The following is a 15,600-nucleotide window of genomic DNA, read 5'->3' on the forward strand; positions in this document are numbered from 1 at the left end:
CACATACGTCCCCTCATCTCTAGAGAAGCAAGTATAATTCTTCATTTTAAAGAAAGGTCATGGGACTGGCCAATGACTTTGAAGTATTGGGTAAAAAATAGTTTGACAATGGAATACTACTCACTCATAAAAAGTAATAAAATAATGCCATTTGCAGCACCATGGATGGACCCAGAGAATGTCATTCTAAGTGAAGTAAGCCAGAAAGAAAGAAAAATACCATATATCACTTACATATGCAATCTAAAAAAAGACAAATGAACTTGTTTACAAAACAGAAACAGACTCACAGACATAGAAAACAAACCTATGGTTACCAAGGGGTGAAAGGGGTGGGAAGGGATAAATTAGGAGTTCTAGACTTGCAGATACTAATATACATAAAACAGATACACAAGTTTATGCTGTACAGCATAGGGAACTATATTCAGTATCCTATAGTAACTTACGGTGACAAAGAATATAAAAAAGAAAATTTGTACGCTCCTATATGACTGAAGCACTGTGCTGTACACCAGAAATTGACACAACCTTGTAAACTGACTATACTTCAATAAAAATATATATAAATAAGTTAAAAAAGAATAGTTTGGTTCCAAGTAAGTTGATGGACACAGCAATTTGTTCATGATAACAATCTGGTTTTTAAAAAAAGCAAGCAAACAAACCCATGTCTTACTTTCAGGGGGAGGGGTTGTTTATTTCTTTTGTATTTGGATTCTTGGCATATCATTAAGTGGTGCTTCTTGTGGACTTTTCTGTGTGTCACTTGATATTTTCAAAAATAAATCTTCATGAGCCGTGAGACACTGTGCGCTGTCCGATCCTGCTTCTGGAAAAGAAGAATGACGCGCACGTATTTGCACACGCGAGGATGTGGAAAGCTGTATGTGACTGAGGAATTGCCTATTTATGGCCGGAGTTAGAAACGTTATTTCATTTCTTTCTCTGTGTATGTGGTAAAGAAAACGCAAGCGGTATAGATGGCGGACCGGGAAGAGGAACTTACCTGTATCTTATCTGAAATATTCTCACACACAGTTGTGTGTGCGCACGCGCTTATATTTAAATTTACCTATTTGTCTCATCATGGATAGCCTGTATGCTTTTTCTCCCCCGTATCTCAGTTTTCTGATTGTTTTTGATGAACATACATTCTTCGTTAATAGGAATTTTTAAGTGGTCCACAAGGTTTGGGGGTCATGAAAGGTAGTGTATTCCTTAATTTTCATGTCAATGATGTCTGTTGTCCTTGTGTTTATTTGGCAATCTTTCCATGATGTTTTAAAAATTGTAAATTGTTTAAAACTGGATGTTTTAAACCACCATCTAACACTGTGACACATTTTTTTGGTATTTTTTTTGCATCCTAATGTACAGCTTGCATGTCTGCTGTAGTCAACCAATGACCTAGTAGAAAGCATAATGGACTTTTGGTTGTTTTTTTGTTTGTTTGTTTGTTTGTTTTTTGCTTTTTGCTATTGTGAACAATACAGAAGGAGCAAAATGAGATCTTTCTGGGGAGATGGGAAGAATCCTGAAAAACAACAAAAGTGCTGAGAGGCAAAACGGATTAGAAAACCACTCCCTGGGGACATCAAAATAAACGCACGGGACTGGATGACGATGATGGTGGATGTTTATTTTTTTGACCAAATCGTCATTCATCACCATTGCTTTTGACCAAATTGTTTGCTACCCTTTCTGATGGTCACAGAGCTGGGCGCACAGGCATGCAGTTGGAGAATCTAATCAAAAATTAAAAACATACACTCATCGAAAGACAGCGTCAGTGCTTCTGGCCTTGTGTCCTCAGGAGGCTCTAAGAGCCACTTGCTGCTGCCTCTTCCACTCCCAAACAACTTTTCTCTCCTAGGGTGACAGTGGGGGGCCTCTGGTTTGCCAGAAAAAAACCACAAACATATGGTACCAGCTGGGCATTGTCAGCTGGGGAGTGGGCTGCGGCCGGGAGAAACGGCTCGGCGTATACACGAAGGTGTCTAATTATCTGTTATGGATTGAGAAGGCGACCTTGAGCGCAAAGAGGCCCTTCAAGCATCAGCCAGACTCTGGGTCCAGTTTGCATCTATCACCCTGGGCCATCTGGTTACTGTACTTTGTGATGCTTCTGTCATACCCGTGATTAAACACTGCATTGCCTCAAAACCCAGCGTCCTTCTCAGTTTGTAGTGTAAGGCCAAGGGTGGGCTGTACATTGTGAAGAGGGATTCTCGTGCGATTAGCTGTGCCTGAAATAATCGTATATCTACAGGAGAGCTCAAAATAGACCTGGGACCACCGCACCCCTCCCCCCCCACTGGTCGATGGTGCCCCTAGAACTTGGAGGCAGGTTACCAACTTCAGCTGCAGGCCTCTCCAAAGGTTTGGCTAGAGCACCTGGCCACGAGGAGGGTATGCCAGAAAGCCCAGTCCTCCGCCGCTTACAAGCAGGTCCCCTTCCACAGCTGCTTCCGTTTTCCACTTCTTCTGCTCCTGCAATGAGAAACGTTCCAACTCCTCCCTTCCCCTTCGTTTGCAGCTCATTCCCTGAGATCTACAGACTTGGTCTCTAGAAAGGTCCTTGTTCTTTTCTACCCCCTGCTTCAGAGCCCCAGTAAATGCTGCTTCTGCCTCTCAGAGATCATGAGTAACAATGCTAAGATTCAGGATCAGGAACTCACCAAAGCAGACATGTCCGAGAGATGACGTAGGGAAGAAACACACAGATATTGGGTGGGTTTTTTGTTTGTTGTTATTGAGTTGTATGAGCTGTTTGTATATTTTGGAAATTAAGCCCTTATCGGTCCAATCAAAAAAATGGGCAGGAGACCTAAATAGACATTTCTCCAAAGAAGACATACAGATGGCCAAGTGGCACATGAAAACATGCTCAACATCGCTAATTATTGGATAATGTAAACCAAAACTACAATGAGATATCACCTCGCACCAGTCAGGATGGCCATCATCAAAAAGTCTACAAATAATAAATGCTGGAGAGGGCATGGAGAAAAGGGAACCCTCATACACTGAGAATGTAAACTGGTGCAGCCACTATGGACAACACAATGGTGATTCCTTAAAAAACTAAAAATAGAGTTACCATATGATCCAGCAATCCCATATATTCAGAGAAAACTCTAATTGAAAAGATACATGCACCTTAATGTTCATAGCAGCAGTATTTACAATAGTCAAGCATGGAAGCAATCTAAATACCCATCGATAGATGAATGGATAAAGAAGATGTGGTATATTTATACAATGGAATACTACTGTGCCATAAAAAAGAATAAAATAATGCCATTTGCAGTGACATGAATGGACCTGGAGATTGTTATACTAAATGAAGTAAATCAGACAGAGAAAGACAATTATATAACATTTAAATTATAAAAATTTAAATTTAAATTATAAAAATTAAAATAAGTTTAAATCCCAGTAACATGTTCTTAGAAGACTCTGCATGGTCTGGTTCTGAGATACCTCTCTCCAGTACCTTCCTCATTCAAGCTATTCCAGCCTCACTGGTCTTTCTGCTTCTCAAACAGCAAAAATTCCGACGCCGTACCCGCCCCCCCCCACCCCCACCCCACCTCCGCCCTGGCTTTGGCCATTTGTACTTCCTGGTCCTTCTATTTGAAAAGCTTTTTCTTCAAGCAGTCACAGCGGGGATGCTGACAGTGACAAGATATCTCCACTCCACTTACGTATTCTTGAGGTGTTAGTGGAACTCCAAGAGGGAGAAGGCAGAAACGGGCTATATCTCCGAGGAACAATGTCTTATTTCTTAATCCGTCTCCTTGCCCTCAGAGCTCTGCTCTCCTCCCCCAACTCATGTTTCCCTTCCTCCTTTCCATCGTTCAGATCATTCAGTTCTCAACTTACATGTCACCACCTCGTAGCTAAAACAGCTCTGAACACAGCTCCTCGGCCCCCAGACACAACTTATAATCTCATCCTATTTATCGTCTTCATAGCATTTCTCAAGACCAGCAATTATCTTATTTATTCATGTGTTTATTGCAGATGCCCCTCCGACCCCTTGTTTTGAATTTAAAGACTCGTAAGGGCAGCGATTAGATGTGTCTGTTCTCTATCTGGAATAGTCCCTGATGTGACGGCTGTGGCAGGCATGTGGTAAACAGCCATTATTACTAAAGGTTTATTACTAACGTTGCAAGGAGCTAGAGCTGTATGTGTTTTCCAAAGATTTCAATCGTATTTCCCATTTGGATGAAAACGATTTTTCAGGTTTTTTTTCCCTCCCAAGCTCTTCGAGAGTTCTAAAATTTATCTGACAATGCTTAGAGATGTCTTACCTAAGCAAGTAAAACACAGATGAGACATCAGTTTGTATTATTAGACTGTAGACTTTTATTAGAACGAGCATTTCTCATCGCTGTAAGCAAAGCGTTAGGCTAACTCACCCCCTTTCCCTGCCACCAGGAGGACTGAAAGGAGAGAAAGCTCCTGACACGTGCATAGGATCAGGAGAGCAAAGTATGTCAGGGAACGATTCACGGAGGAGATAAGGGTTTACAAATTTTAAGGCACTGGAAAGCCGGAAGGCATGTGAAGTGGAACAGGGCACAGACAGAGGACTTCCCACCTGCCCTAGCCTGGCGACAGTCTCCCAGCTTTGTCCCCTAGAGTCCAGGGCAGGCACCCAGGCACAAGAAGGGTGAACACTGATTATTCATGATCTCCCTCAGACAACAAATGATTCAAAAAACCTCACATCTCTTCTCCCACCATTACTTATTAGAGGCTAAATTACATGCTATCAACCATCCATTGCACCTCATGTCAATTACACCTCAATGAACACAATTTTTAGGAGCCTTTGTGCACTTTGAAAAGCCCCTTGGGAAATACAAAAGAATTGCCTGATTTGTTGGAAGCATTTTTGATTTTTGATTTTTTTTTTTTTTTTTTTGCTGTGACCTCAAGGGCTGGCCACGTGGAGAGAGATTACTTTTTAATACCCAGCGGACAGGCCACCCCGGTGCCCCCGAGGCCGCAGTAGCCATCAGGGTTCTTGCTCAGGTACTGCTGGTGGTAATCCTCCGCGTAGTAGAAAGCCTGGCCCTCCCGGATGTCCGTGGTGATCGGGCCGAAGCCGTGCTCCGACAGAACCTGTGGAGAGAAAGGACCATCAGGGCTGGGGACCAGCAGGGGTCCTGGGAAGGAGGAGGGGCAGGAGGTCGGGAGGTGAGGGGCAGACACGTGGCTGGGGACGTGCAGCAGTCCCTGTGGCCCGCGCTCTGCCACTTCCCAGCTGGGTTGTTCTGGGCGAGCGCTTCCCTCCCTGGGCCTCAGGGGGCTGGGATTTGAAATCAGGTTTTTCTGACTCTGTAATTTACACTCTACCCTCTACACTACCTCTGCCCCCCCCACTCTGTGGGTGTCGGGAGCCCTGGTTGGGGCCCTGTTTCCAGGGGAAGCAGCAGGGCGTGGGGCTCCCCGGCTGCCCTGGGAGACAGGGGCCCCCAAGAGGACTCAGGCCGGGCTGCAAGGGGAGGGGATGAAAGGGGGGGGCTGCACACCGCCCAGCGCAGTCTCTCTGACCACTCGCAGGCCAGACAGAGGCACCCCACTCGCTCCCTCGCTGTGGTTCTGGGCAGCAGGGACCCTGCCGGGATGCCCTGGAGGGCAGGGGGCCTCCCAGGCTCTGGGCTCTGGGCACTCCAGGCCCAGAGCCTGGGGCCTGAGGTCAGGGGAGGATGTGGCCTGGGGGCCTGGTGGGCTCACCCCCACCCTCTGTGACCCAGTTGAAGGCCTGCTGGCATCTGCTGTCAGGGAAAGAAACACACGTAAACACCAGTGGGGGAGGAGAGCGGAGCTATTTGGGGCAGGAGACGGATTAAGAAATAGACATTGTTCCCCGTGGAGCTTAGCCGTTTCCGCTCCCTTTTGGGTTTCAGCTGTGCCCTGATTCTTTCCTGGTGCAGGCTGCTCGGAGTAGCTGAGCACGAGGCTACAGAGACTCGACCCCAGTTCTGCTGGTTCCACTTGGGACCGGGGTGCAGGGCCCATCCTCAACTTGTGTCTTCATGAGGGAACTGACAAGCCTTTTGACTGTCTTGGTCCATTTAGGATGAAGTCCTCAAATCTGCACAGCATGGGGAATTCAATGTAATATTCATCATGATTCACTGCCCCAGTTTCCCCCTGAGAACTTTTACCTTCTTCCTGAATCTCCACCAGCTCTTTGAGCTGGGATGAGGTCAGCTGAGGATGTGATGCCCAGCAGGCCGGGCCTGTCAAGGACGGGACCTTCACCAAGGTGGGTGGGTTGGACCTCGCAGCTCAGAAGCAGCCGGGCTCCTTACGGGGTCAGAAATGAGAACGGGGAGCCACTCTGACTTCAGTTTCGATTTTATTTTTCATAAACCAACCATTATGGAGGGTTCACCATATGCCACACTCTGTGAATTTCAGCCTCACAACAGCCATCTGAAAGAGGTCCTGTTGTTACTGTCCGTACTGAAAAGTGTGTCAGGTACTGTCCTTGACCCCCGACATTCTCAGCTGGCCCTGCTACTGCACAGGCTGAAAGCCGGGAGACCGCATTTCCCAGATCCTACTGCCAGCAGCACTCCAGTTTAGATTCCACCAAGGAGAGAAGCGCATGTGGCATTTGGCAGGTAGATGGAAGGAGAAGCCATCGCCCGCGAGATGCAGCGGGGAGGACGGGCAGAAGTACCTGCAGAGAGCAGACCAGCTCCTCCCAAGGGTCAGTCCCTCCTGTGCGGCTGGCAGTTACAGTCATCGCGATGATGGCTAGCAATTGCTGGACCTTCTGGGCATCCTGAAATCCAGGCGTGCTGCCCCCTGACCTTCACTCCAACAGCCCTTCAGATGATTCTGGAAGCAGTAACCCCTCTTTGTAAAATCCATCCTGCTTGAAATACCTAGAACACTTTCTGTTTCTGTGACTGAACCCCAGCGAACACGGCATTTGGTGCCAGGATTGTTTTCAGGAACAAGAGCCTCAGGGAGCATAAGGACCTGGGACTGGTTAACTGTCCCGGTTAGACTGCGAGTCAGGGATAATCTCACTGTGAGCAGAAAGCAGACCAGGGCGCAGCCCCCGCGTGCAGCCCAGGGCGCTTACTTCCGTCATGACTAGGATTTGCCTGTGAAGAAGGGACACTGAAGGGAGCCTCTGGGACACGAGGTGGCTGTGGCAATGGAATATTCTGGTGTGTGGAGCATGCTGGCTCCCCCAGGCAGCACCTGGGAGCTCATAAAAGAAAAAGAGGTGAGGCCTTACCATTCCTGGCCCACGTTCAAGAGAGCCAGAGAACTTCTCCAACTGATTCAAAATCATTTCTTGGCTCTTGTAGCTGGAGCCAAATACCAAATAAAAGGTTAGATCCTGAAGGTTCCAGACTCAGGGGCGGGGCTCACACCCTCTCCAGTGTGAAGGCCTGCGATGGCCTCGGGGAACTCATCCCTCCGCCTCGTTCACACGCCGCAGGGCTGATGCTCCGCGCTCCTCCCCCGGACGCTCCGCGCTCCAGGAGTCCCCACGTGCCGCGGTGACCTCGCACTGTGACCTGGGAAGTTTCCCTGCCGGGGCCTCACTTAATGGGAGTGTTCCTGCTGCGAGAGGGCTGTGCCGCTGCCTCCTCTCAGCCTCATCCCAGCTCGTCCTCTCTGGGCGCCACCTCCTCACCTGCCGCCCGCCCTCCGGGACTTCTCTCCCTCACAAATGGCCATCCTCTTGTACAAATGAGTTCGGCCTTCCTGAGGCCCCGGAGCTCGCAGTCGCCATCTCCAGAAGCTCCTTTTCCCGAGGTAGGGAGGCCGGCGCCAGTGAGCGCTAATACCCGGCTCCCCTCCGCCTCTCATGCCAGCCTGCCCAGGACCACCCCAGGGCTGCATCCTTCCAGGAGCAGCGGGGAGGCGCGGGGGGCAGTACCGGGCTCCGCCACACGATGGCAGACGCTTCGCTTTCATTTGAGAGGAAAACCAAGAATAAACAGCAATGAAAACCCACAGGGGACAGAGCCACACGCTGCCCTCCTGCACCTCCTGTTAGGCTGGGACATTCTGGCCACGTCTGCACTGGGGCGGACGTCGCCCCCGTGCACTGGGCCAGCAGCCTCCAGGCTGAGGCCTCACTTGGCACAGGGCTGTGCTCAATCCTGTCTCTGAAACTGCGCAGAGGGGACAAAAGGGCGCAAAAGAAACTGGATGTAAAACAGAGGAAGTGGGAAAATGAAGAACCCTATCTCGTCTGTTTCCGTTGTTCCCAGAGCCCCGGCCCTCTGCTTCCTCATGTGCTTCCTTATGAGAGCAAGTCAGGCCGGGCCTCTCCCACGGCCTTCAACCAATACCTGCCTCCCCGGCCACACACACACACACACAGCTGGAGGCAGTGCCAGGGGTTCCCGAGGTGACTTTAGATCTTGTCGGTGACTGTCAGTGGAGGATGTCCTTCCCCTGCTCTTTCCCCCCTCCCCATGCTGGGCCCAACTACAGGGCTAAACAGAACAGGTATCCTCTCCAGGACCCGTCTGATTACCGCCCCTGGAGCCGGGAGAGCAGGCGCTGGTAATAGCACCACCTCAAACCCGGATCCCTGGGAGAACCTGCCCGGCCCCTCCCCCTTCCTGCAGGGCCCACCCCACCTCCTCAGCTTCATCCCCCTCCCTGGTTTTTCTAGCACTTTCCTTTCCCTCTCTGAGTACAACTGTCTTGGGTCGTTTTGAAACTTATATATTTCCTGAATATTCCATTCTTTTACACACTACCGCTTTCTGTCTTCTCTATTGCACGAGCTCCTACCCATCCCTCAGGACCCAGGTCAAATGCTCCCACCTCTTTAAACCCTTTCCTGATTTTAGGAGGCTGAAGTTCCTCCATTTTCTGGGCTCCCACAATACTGCTGCCCCTTACAGCGCTTGAGACATTGCAGTTAATTATCCACTCCCACTCCCACTCCCCTCTGACGTTACAAGAACTCTCTGGGCCTAACTTTCCTGTCCCTAACTCTTCCACTCTTGTTGACTCTAAAACAATTATCTAAAGCTCATTGTTTGTGGCAGTTTTTTTTCCTTGCTGATTTTTGAGAGGGAAGTAAGAGGGGTCTAATGTGAAATAACGCACGTCAGTGTGACACCTGGTCCAGGAGCTCTCTGGGGGGGGGGTCACCTAATGCAATCAATTAGCCACGTTTTTCTCACAGACTCTTTTATATATATATATATATTTTTTTTTTTTCTTGAGGGGGCAGGTAATTTATTTATTTTAACAGAGGTACTGGGGATTGAACCCAGAACCTCGTGCATGTTAGGCACACACTCTACCACTGGGCTATATCCGCCCTCCCCTTCTCACAGACTCTTACCTCACCCTTTTCTTAGATGGCCCCAGGGAGCCTCCTCCTCTGTCTTTATTCTCTTATTACTTTCTTCTTGCAGGCAGCTTTTCTATCTGTAAAATGGGCATAATACCTCACTCACTGGGCTGTGATGAGAATCCAAGATGAGGCAGACAGCACAGAGCATCCTGGCATATTCTGACTACACAATGGTCCTGGTCTGCCTTCCCACCGACAACCACCCTGGGGAAAGGAGCCCACCACCTTGCCCTCCTTAAGTAGACCTCCGTCTCCACCCCCTGCACTCTCGACTTCTACAGCTCTGAGTCCATCTCTGTGGGGCAGGAAAGAGAGGTGAGCAGCTACTCGTCCGGGCAGAGCTCCTGGCCCCTAATAGGCGTCTCCAGCGCCAGCCACTCTGCTGAACACCACACACGCCCCAGAAAGTGGCCCGACAATTCCCTTACAGGCGTTCTGCCAGCAAGTGTGCCCTGGGTCCAACCCATCCTTAGAGGGCTGTTGGCAGGAAGCCTTTCTCTTAATAAAATTAATGAACACGTGACCATTCTGCTTCCTGTAACCTGCTAACAAGCTTACTGTTAGCATCCGGAGAGGCTCCAAGCACCCAGGGATACTCAGTATATTGTGTGGAAAAGACAGACTCTTACACCTTCCTGAATGCAGCCCGGAGGTCACAGCAGCACAGGCCGAGCTGGGGCATCGACAGGTAGGGTTAGGAGTGTGTCGAGGCGGAGAAGTCTGCCTTCATCCCTGAACTGCAGTGTCTCCAAAGTCCTAGTCCATGTGAGGCTTTCACTGACTTAAGAGGGAGGAATCGCTACTCTTATGTCTCAGTGGAGGACAGCAAAGCCCAGGGAGAGAGGACGTGGGTGCACTGTTGCATGTGTGTGTGTGCTCACACACATGTGAATACAGGTGTACATGAGGATGCCGAGTGACATACACTCAACCTCCACAGTACACAGAGTGACCCATGGACACCTTCCCTTTTTAGAAAATGGATCGTTATAAAAAAGAAACCCAATTTATGATAGTGGCTCTTAACATCCTTGAGGGGGGGGCCATGGATTCCCTTGGGAACCTGATAAACACTGTGGATACGTTTCCCACATAAATTCACCATCAAATATTTGCTTATAATTTCAAATGATTCTATGACCCTCCGGAGTCCACCCACAGGCCCTGTATTCAGAACCTTTGGACGTGCAAGTCATCATAGCAACTGCCCAGCCCCACTTAGGGCTCTGGAACATGCCGGCATATCCAGCCGGCAAAGAGCATTTTCAAGACGGATGACCTTAATTTCAATCGCAGTTGGAAGGCCCAATGAGAAATGGCTCCGCAGCCAATGAGAAAGTCACCAGGAAAGGAAGAAGATACTTATAATAAGTTCAAACCCCATCAGATGCATATTTTTCAAAAGCCTCATTAAGTCCAATCCAAGCAAACCCTGTTTCTTCTGCCCGCTGATAGAATTTAGCCTTCTCTTAAGTGCTCCATTTTGATGACGTTATTTGTAAAAGCTAAGTGTGAGTTCCATTTTATGATCACTGTTTAAAGATTTTTAATGGTAAGATCCTAGAAGTGAAATCCAGTTTATGATTCTGAGCCCACAGGAAACGAGGGTTTGATTTTTAAGAACTCAACCTGAAATTGCTGCCCAAAGGCCAACCAGGTCCGCATGAGAGGAAAAGGCTCCTGGCAGGAGCCAGGTGACTGGGATGCTGTCCCGCACTCTGCCCTCTAGTGGCGGCGGGGAGCATGTACAGGTAGGACCCCTCCTTGGTTCATATTTTTCCCTTCTCAACAGAGAGCCCTTCAGTTCCTTCCAGATCTAATTCCATCGAATCCTGCGCTGTTTCCATCCTGCACGTGTGCATGCACGCACACACGCACACCCCGTCGTGCAGGTTTAATAAGCTCCACCAACTCCAGTGCCCAAGTCAGCAGTTTTGTTCCATTGGCAGCTTCTGGCTGACCAGATTGCCATCAATCAAAACTTCTGGGAAAGGATACAAAGTGACTGGCACGACTTTTAAATAAAACCACTAGAAAGGAAAACCCCACCTCTCCTGAGCTGAGCAGAGGCACACACGCTTCCAGTTCGGGACCACTTGGCCGCAGGTGCTCAGGGAGCCGGTGTGCCGCTGTCCGGGTTCAGCCTCAGCCACCAGGAGGAGGGGCAGGCTGCCTGCCTTCAACACAGAGGGGCCCCTGGGACAACAGGAGCTCCAGGCTCTGGAACCACGGAACCGGCCCGAGCCCGTCAGTGACCATCAGCACTTGCAAGGGTGAGAAGATCCCGGGGACAATGACGTGACATGGATGAGGAGGGTGCTCGATGGGGCTGAAGCCTTTATGAAGCCTAGTCAGAGCTGCAATGACCCTTCCCAGCTCCATGAAACTAACAGGGGCAAAGCAGACAAAGAGGTGACACAATTAGGTCTAATTTGGTCCATTTACCAAATCTGCTTATGTAAATGGTGGCCTCTGGACGGAAGGATCCTGGCTTCTTAGAAGAGCTGCAGCATCCTTGTGCTCTGTCCTTCCCCAGACTCCGCCGCTGTGCTGTGCCGAGCACTTAACGGCTTTCATTATCCATCCCTCTGTGTCCCCCTCACCCTCGAGGTAAATCACAAGTGTCTTTTGACCTTCAAGGATGCTTTTCTCGGTTTGCAACACAAAATGAGAGAGCTGAGAGCTGAGTTCAGTCTCTGCAGAGATGGGGACAGGGAAGGAGTTCGGTTTGGCCCGTAAAGATTCAAAGCTTTACCCCTGGTCCTCAGAATGTCGACAGTGGTCCAGCAGCTTGTTAGAAATGTGAAATCTGGCCCCTGCCCAGACCTACTGAATCAGGGTCTGCATTTTAACACCGCCTCCAGGTGATCCATGTGCGTGCTAGAATTTGAGAAGCTCTGCTCCAGGGGACAAGCGTGGCAGAGTCTGCTCGTGGTCGCCAACATCCCTTGCCCTCCGTCTTGAGGTCAGCGTGCCCACGTGACTCGCTCTAGTCACAAGGCTGCCAGTGGAAGGGACGTCTGCCGTTTCTGGGCAGATGCTGCCCCAAGCCGGCATGAGCATCGCACTTTCTCCTTGGCCACAGCGGCCAGCACTGCTCCAGCTGGGGCTGCTGTGAGGGCAGTGACAATCTGGAGCAGAGCCCCCCATGCGGAATATTTTCTTCCTCTAGTACAGATCCCAGTTGTCCCGGGTTTGGGATGTGATGCTGAAAGATCCAGGAAGACAGGCAGTGCTCACGTGAGCCGGTCACGAGACTTCCCTGCAAATAAGCTCTTTAACTCTACAACCTCACTTAATTAACTAATGCCAGCAGTCATTGTGGGGCATTTGCCGTGCGCCATGGACTGTGCCAGGCGTTAGGAACATGGAGGGGGACCAGGCAACCCCTGACCTGAAGGAGCTCTCTCTGGAGCAGCAAACACAGCAGACATGGGAGCAATTACAACCTAAGTGCCTGTTACGCAGCAGGAGCTGGCGAGGCAGGACGGGGGAAGAGAATCTCCCAGCATTCGAGGAGATTTCGATTCAGACAGGGAGGCTGGTCACGTGATGGGCCGAGGGATGGGATGGCTGACCCGTGACAAAGTGGGAGCCACGCCCACATGCTGGGGAGTGAAGAGGACCACGGCCCATCACTCAGGGAGGTCAGAATTCTGGTAGAGGAGACAGCTCATGCATGCAGGTGAAGGCAGACGGAACGTGCCAGAACACCGGAGGTGCAGAGGCCTCAGGGCCGCAGAGGAAGGAAAGGCCAGTCCAGCCGGGAAGGGGCGGTCCCAAGGAGGCGAACAGTGATGTGAGAATCTGACGATGGGCAGCTGTGAGGACAGTGATGGGCCTGCCCCACGCGCATGGAGGGAGGGGTCAGAGGCCTGGACAGGGCAGCGGGCAGAGTAGGGGGAGAGGCCCGGAAGCTGAAAGGGACTCAGGCCAAACAGCAGGAGGAGATGAAAGCAGGTGGGGGGAGAGCCTCTGGAGGCATCAAGTTCATGGTCTTTTCTTCTGCTGGCTCCCACTTAAGGTGACCCAGTGACACACTTCGTCCATCGCCTGCCCTGTGACCGCGGGGACACGTCAGAGCACTCTACAAGATTAAAGGAAACACTGGGCCCCAGCAAAGCTGGCAGATGCCTCTGAGGTCACCTGCTTGCCTGCGGCCATGTCTTTAAGGCAGATGGAGCCAAGGTGGGGATGGGTGGGGAGGAGATGGCCAGTGTTCGTTTTTCCATGACTCAGTGGTTATCCTTTGCCTCCCCACACCGGACAAATTCCAAGCACCGTCTCCTGGGTGCCAGAGGAACTGGGTCCTCCTGCTTTTCTACTTCGTGTCTCGGAAGGTGGAGCCCCGTCAGGCTGGGCTGGGCAGCAGCCCTGGCTGGGGAAGGACAGGGGCTGAGCTGGGCCCCCCGCTTCAGGCCAGGGGAGAAGCTCAGAGCTGTGGGGCTGAAATGCGCCACTGCCCATTTGCTCTGGCTTCCGCAGGCCCTCCTCCACCCACGCGGTGACCCACACCAATCCCACATCCAAGGCCTGCTGGCTTCTCTTGAATAGACCTTCCCCCTGAGGTCTGCTGGTTTTGAAAAGGAATTCAAATGACGTTTGCTACATGAGGTTTCCTTTCACGGCTTTTACAGGAAATGGGTCTGTCTCCCTCTTCCTCTCCATGTTCTCTGAGTATAACTCTGAGCGGTTATAATCTGCTTTTTCATATCTGAAATCAATTAACGCCAACCTCTGTTTTTGTTAGATCTTCAGCATCTAGTATACAAAAGAATCCACTTGTCACTTTCAAGGAAGCCAAGGACACTGGCTTTCACCTTGCGGATGACATCGAGATTTCATTAAAAGGAAAGAAAGATCCTTCCTTCTGAAAGGCTGAATAGAAAAGAACTTAAAGCAAAATGCCAGCTGCTTAAGTTTTAGAACACGGAGGTCAGCAAGGCAAAGGAACTTCCCTGAATACCGCCATTTCTCATTTATGCGTGAATGTCAGGGATTCAGAGCCACAGGGATGAATATTCATCCCAGTTTGAACTGCAGACAGTGCGGCCAACAGGCCTGATTGGCCCAGGATGGGGGCTTCTCAGGATGTGGGACTGTCAGTGCTAAAACTAGGACGGTCTGAGGTCAGCTGGGCTGGCTGCTCACCATAACCGTAGAACGCATAAAGAAATTTGTGTTGATTGCACCCCCAACCACTGGGCAGCCTGCTTCACTGGTCTGCATCTGGGCCTCAGTTTCCCCAACTGTGAAATGGGAAGATTAAACTAGGCGGTCATCCACCTGTTACCTGTATGCTCTCTTTCGGCCTTGTGTTTTGGAGCCTTTTCTAAACCGTGCTTCTTTTTGTCAGATAACTATTTTACTGAGATACAGTTCACATGCCATAAATCCAGCATTTTGAAGTTTTCACATCTGTGGCTTTTAGCAGAGTCTCAGAGTTGTGCAAACATGCATTCCCACCAGCAATGTTTGAGAGTTCCCACTGCTCTGTGTCTTGCCAGCACTTGGTATTGTCATGATGATGATTATTTTTGTTGAAGTATAGTCAGTTTACAATGTTGTGTCAATTTCTGGTGACATGGAAACAACTTAAATGTCCTTCGACAGATGACTGGATAAAGAAGCTGTGATATATTTATACAATGGAGTACTACTCAGCCATTAAAAAGAATGAAGTAATGCCATTTGCAGCAACCTGGACGGACCTGGAGAGTCTCATACTAAGTAAAGTAAGCCAGAAAGAGAAAGAAAAATATCATATGATATCACTCATATGTGGAATCTAAAAAAAAAAAAGACAAATGATCTTATTTTAAAACAGAAATAGACTCACAGACATAGAAAACAAACTTATGGTTACTGGCATTGCGGGAGGGAGAGGGAAGGGATAAACTGCCATTATTTTTTAATTTCGCCATGCTAAATGGGGTGTGGTAGTCTTCCAATGTGGTTGTAATTTGCGTTTCCCTAATGATGAATAATGTTAAGCTTCTTTTAATGTTCTTACTTCCTTCTGTATATCTTCCGTGGTGAAGTGTCTGTTCACATCTTTCATCCATTTTTAACATTGATTTGTTGTTGTTATTATTGAATTTTGAGAATACTTTATATATTCCCAAGTTGCATTTTGATTTTAAATGCACAACCCCTCCCCTGGGACTCTGGTGCTCTCCCACTGGGCATCTTGTCTCCACATCTCTAACGTGGTATTTTATATTTTA

The 15,600-nt window shown here is 49.5% G+C and overlaps 1 protein-coding gene across 3 annotated transcripts in view; it reads right to left on the reverse strand.

Annotated features, from left to right (window-relative positions):
* Window positions 1-4,906: 4,906 nt before the first annotated feature.
* The window catches only part of MSRA (methionine sulfoxide reductase A), a 286,690-nt gene continuing 275,996 nt past the window's right edge, over window positions 4,907-15,600 (reverse strand). For all 3 annotated transcript variants that reach the window (XM_074355493.1, XM_074355495.1, XM_074355494.1), the window contains one exon: window positions 4,907-5,139. In XM_074355493.1, coding sequence (XP_074211594.1) covers window positions 5,033-5,139 — 107 coding nt within the window. In that variant the 3' untranslated portion in view covers window positions 4,907-5,032. The remainder of the gene's footprint in view (window positions 5,140-15,600) is intronic.

Source organism: Camelus bactrianus, chromosome 31, assembly GCF_048773025.1.
Source record: "Camelus bactrianus isolate YW-2024 breed Bactrian camel chromosome 31, ASM4877302v1, whole genome shotgun sequence".
Taxonomy (NCBI): domain Eukaryota; kingdom Metazoa; phylum Chordata; class Mammalia; order Artiodactyla; family Camelidae; genus Camelus; species Camelus bactrianus.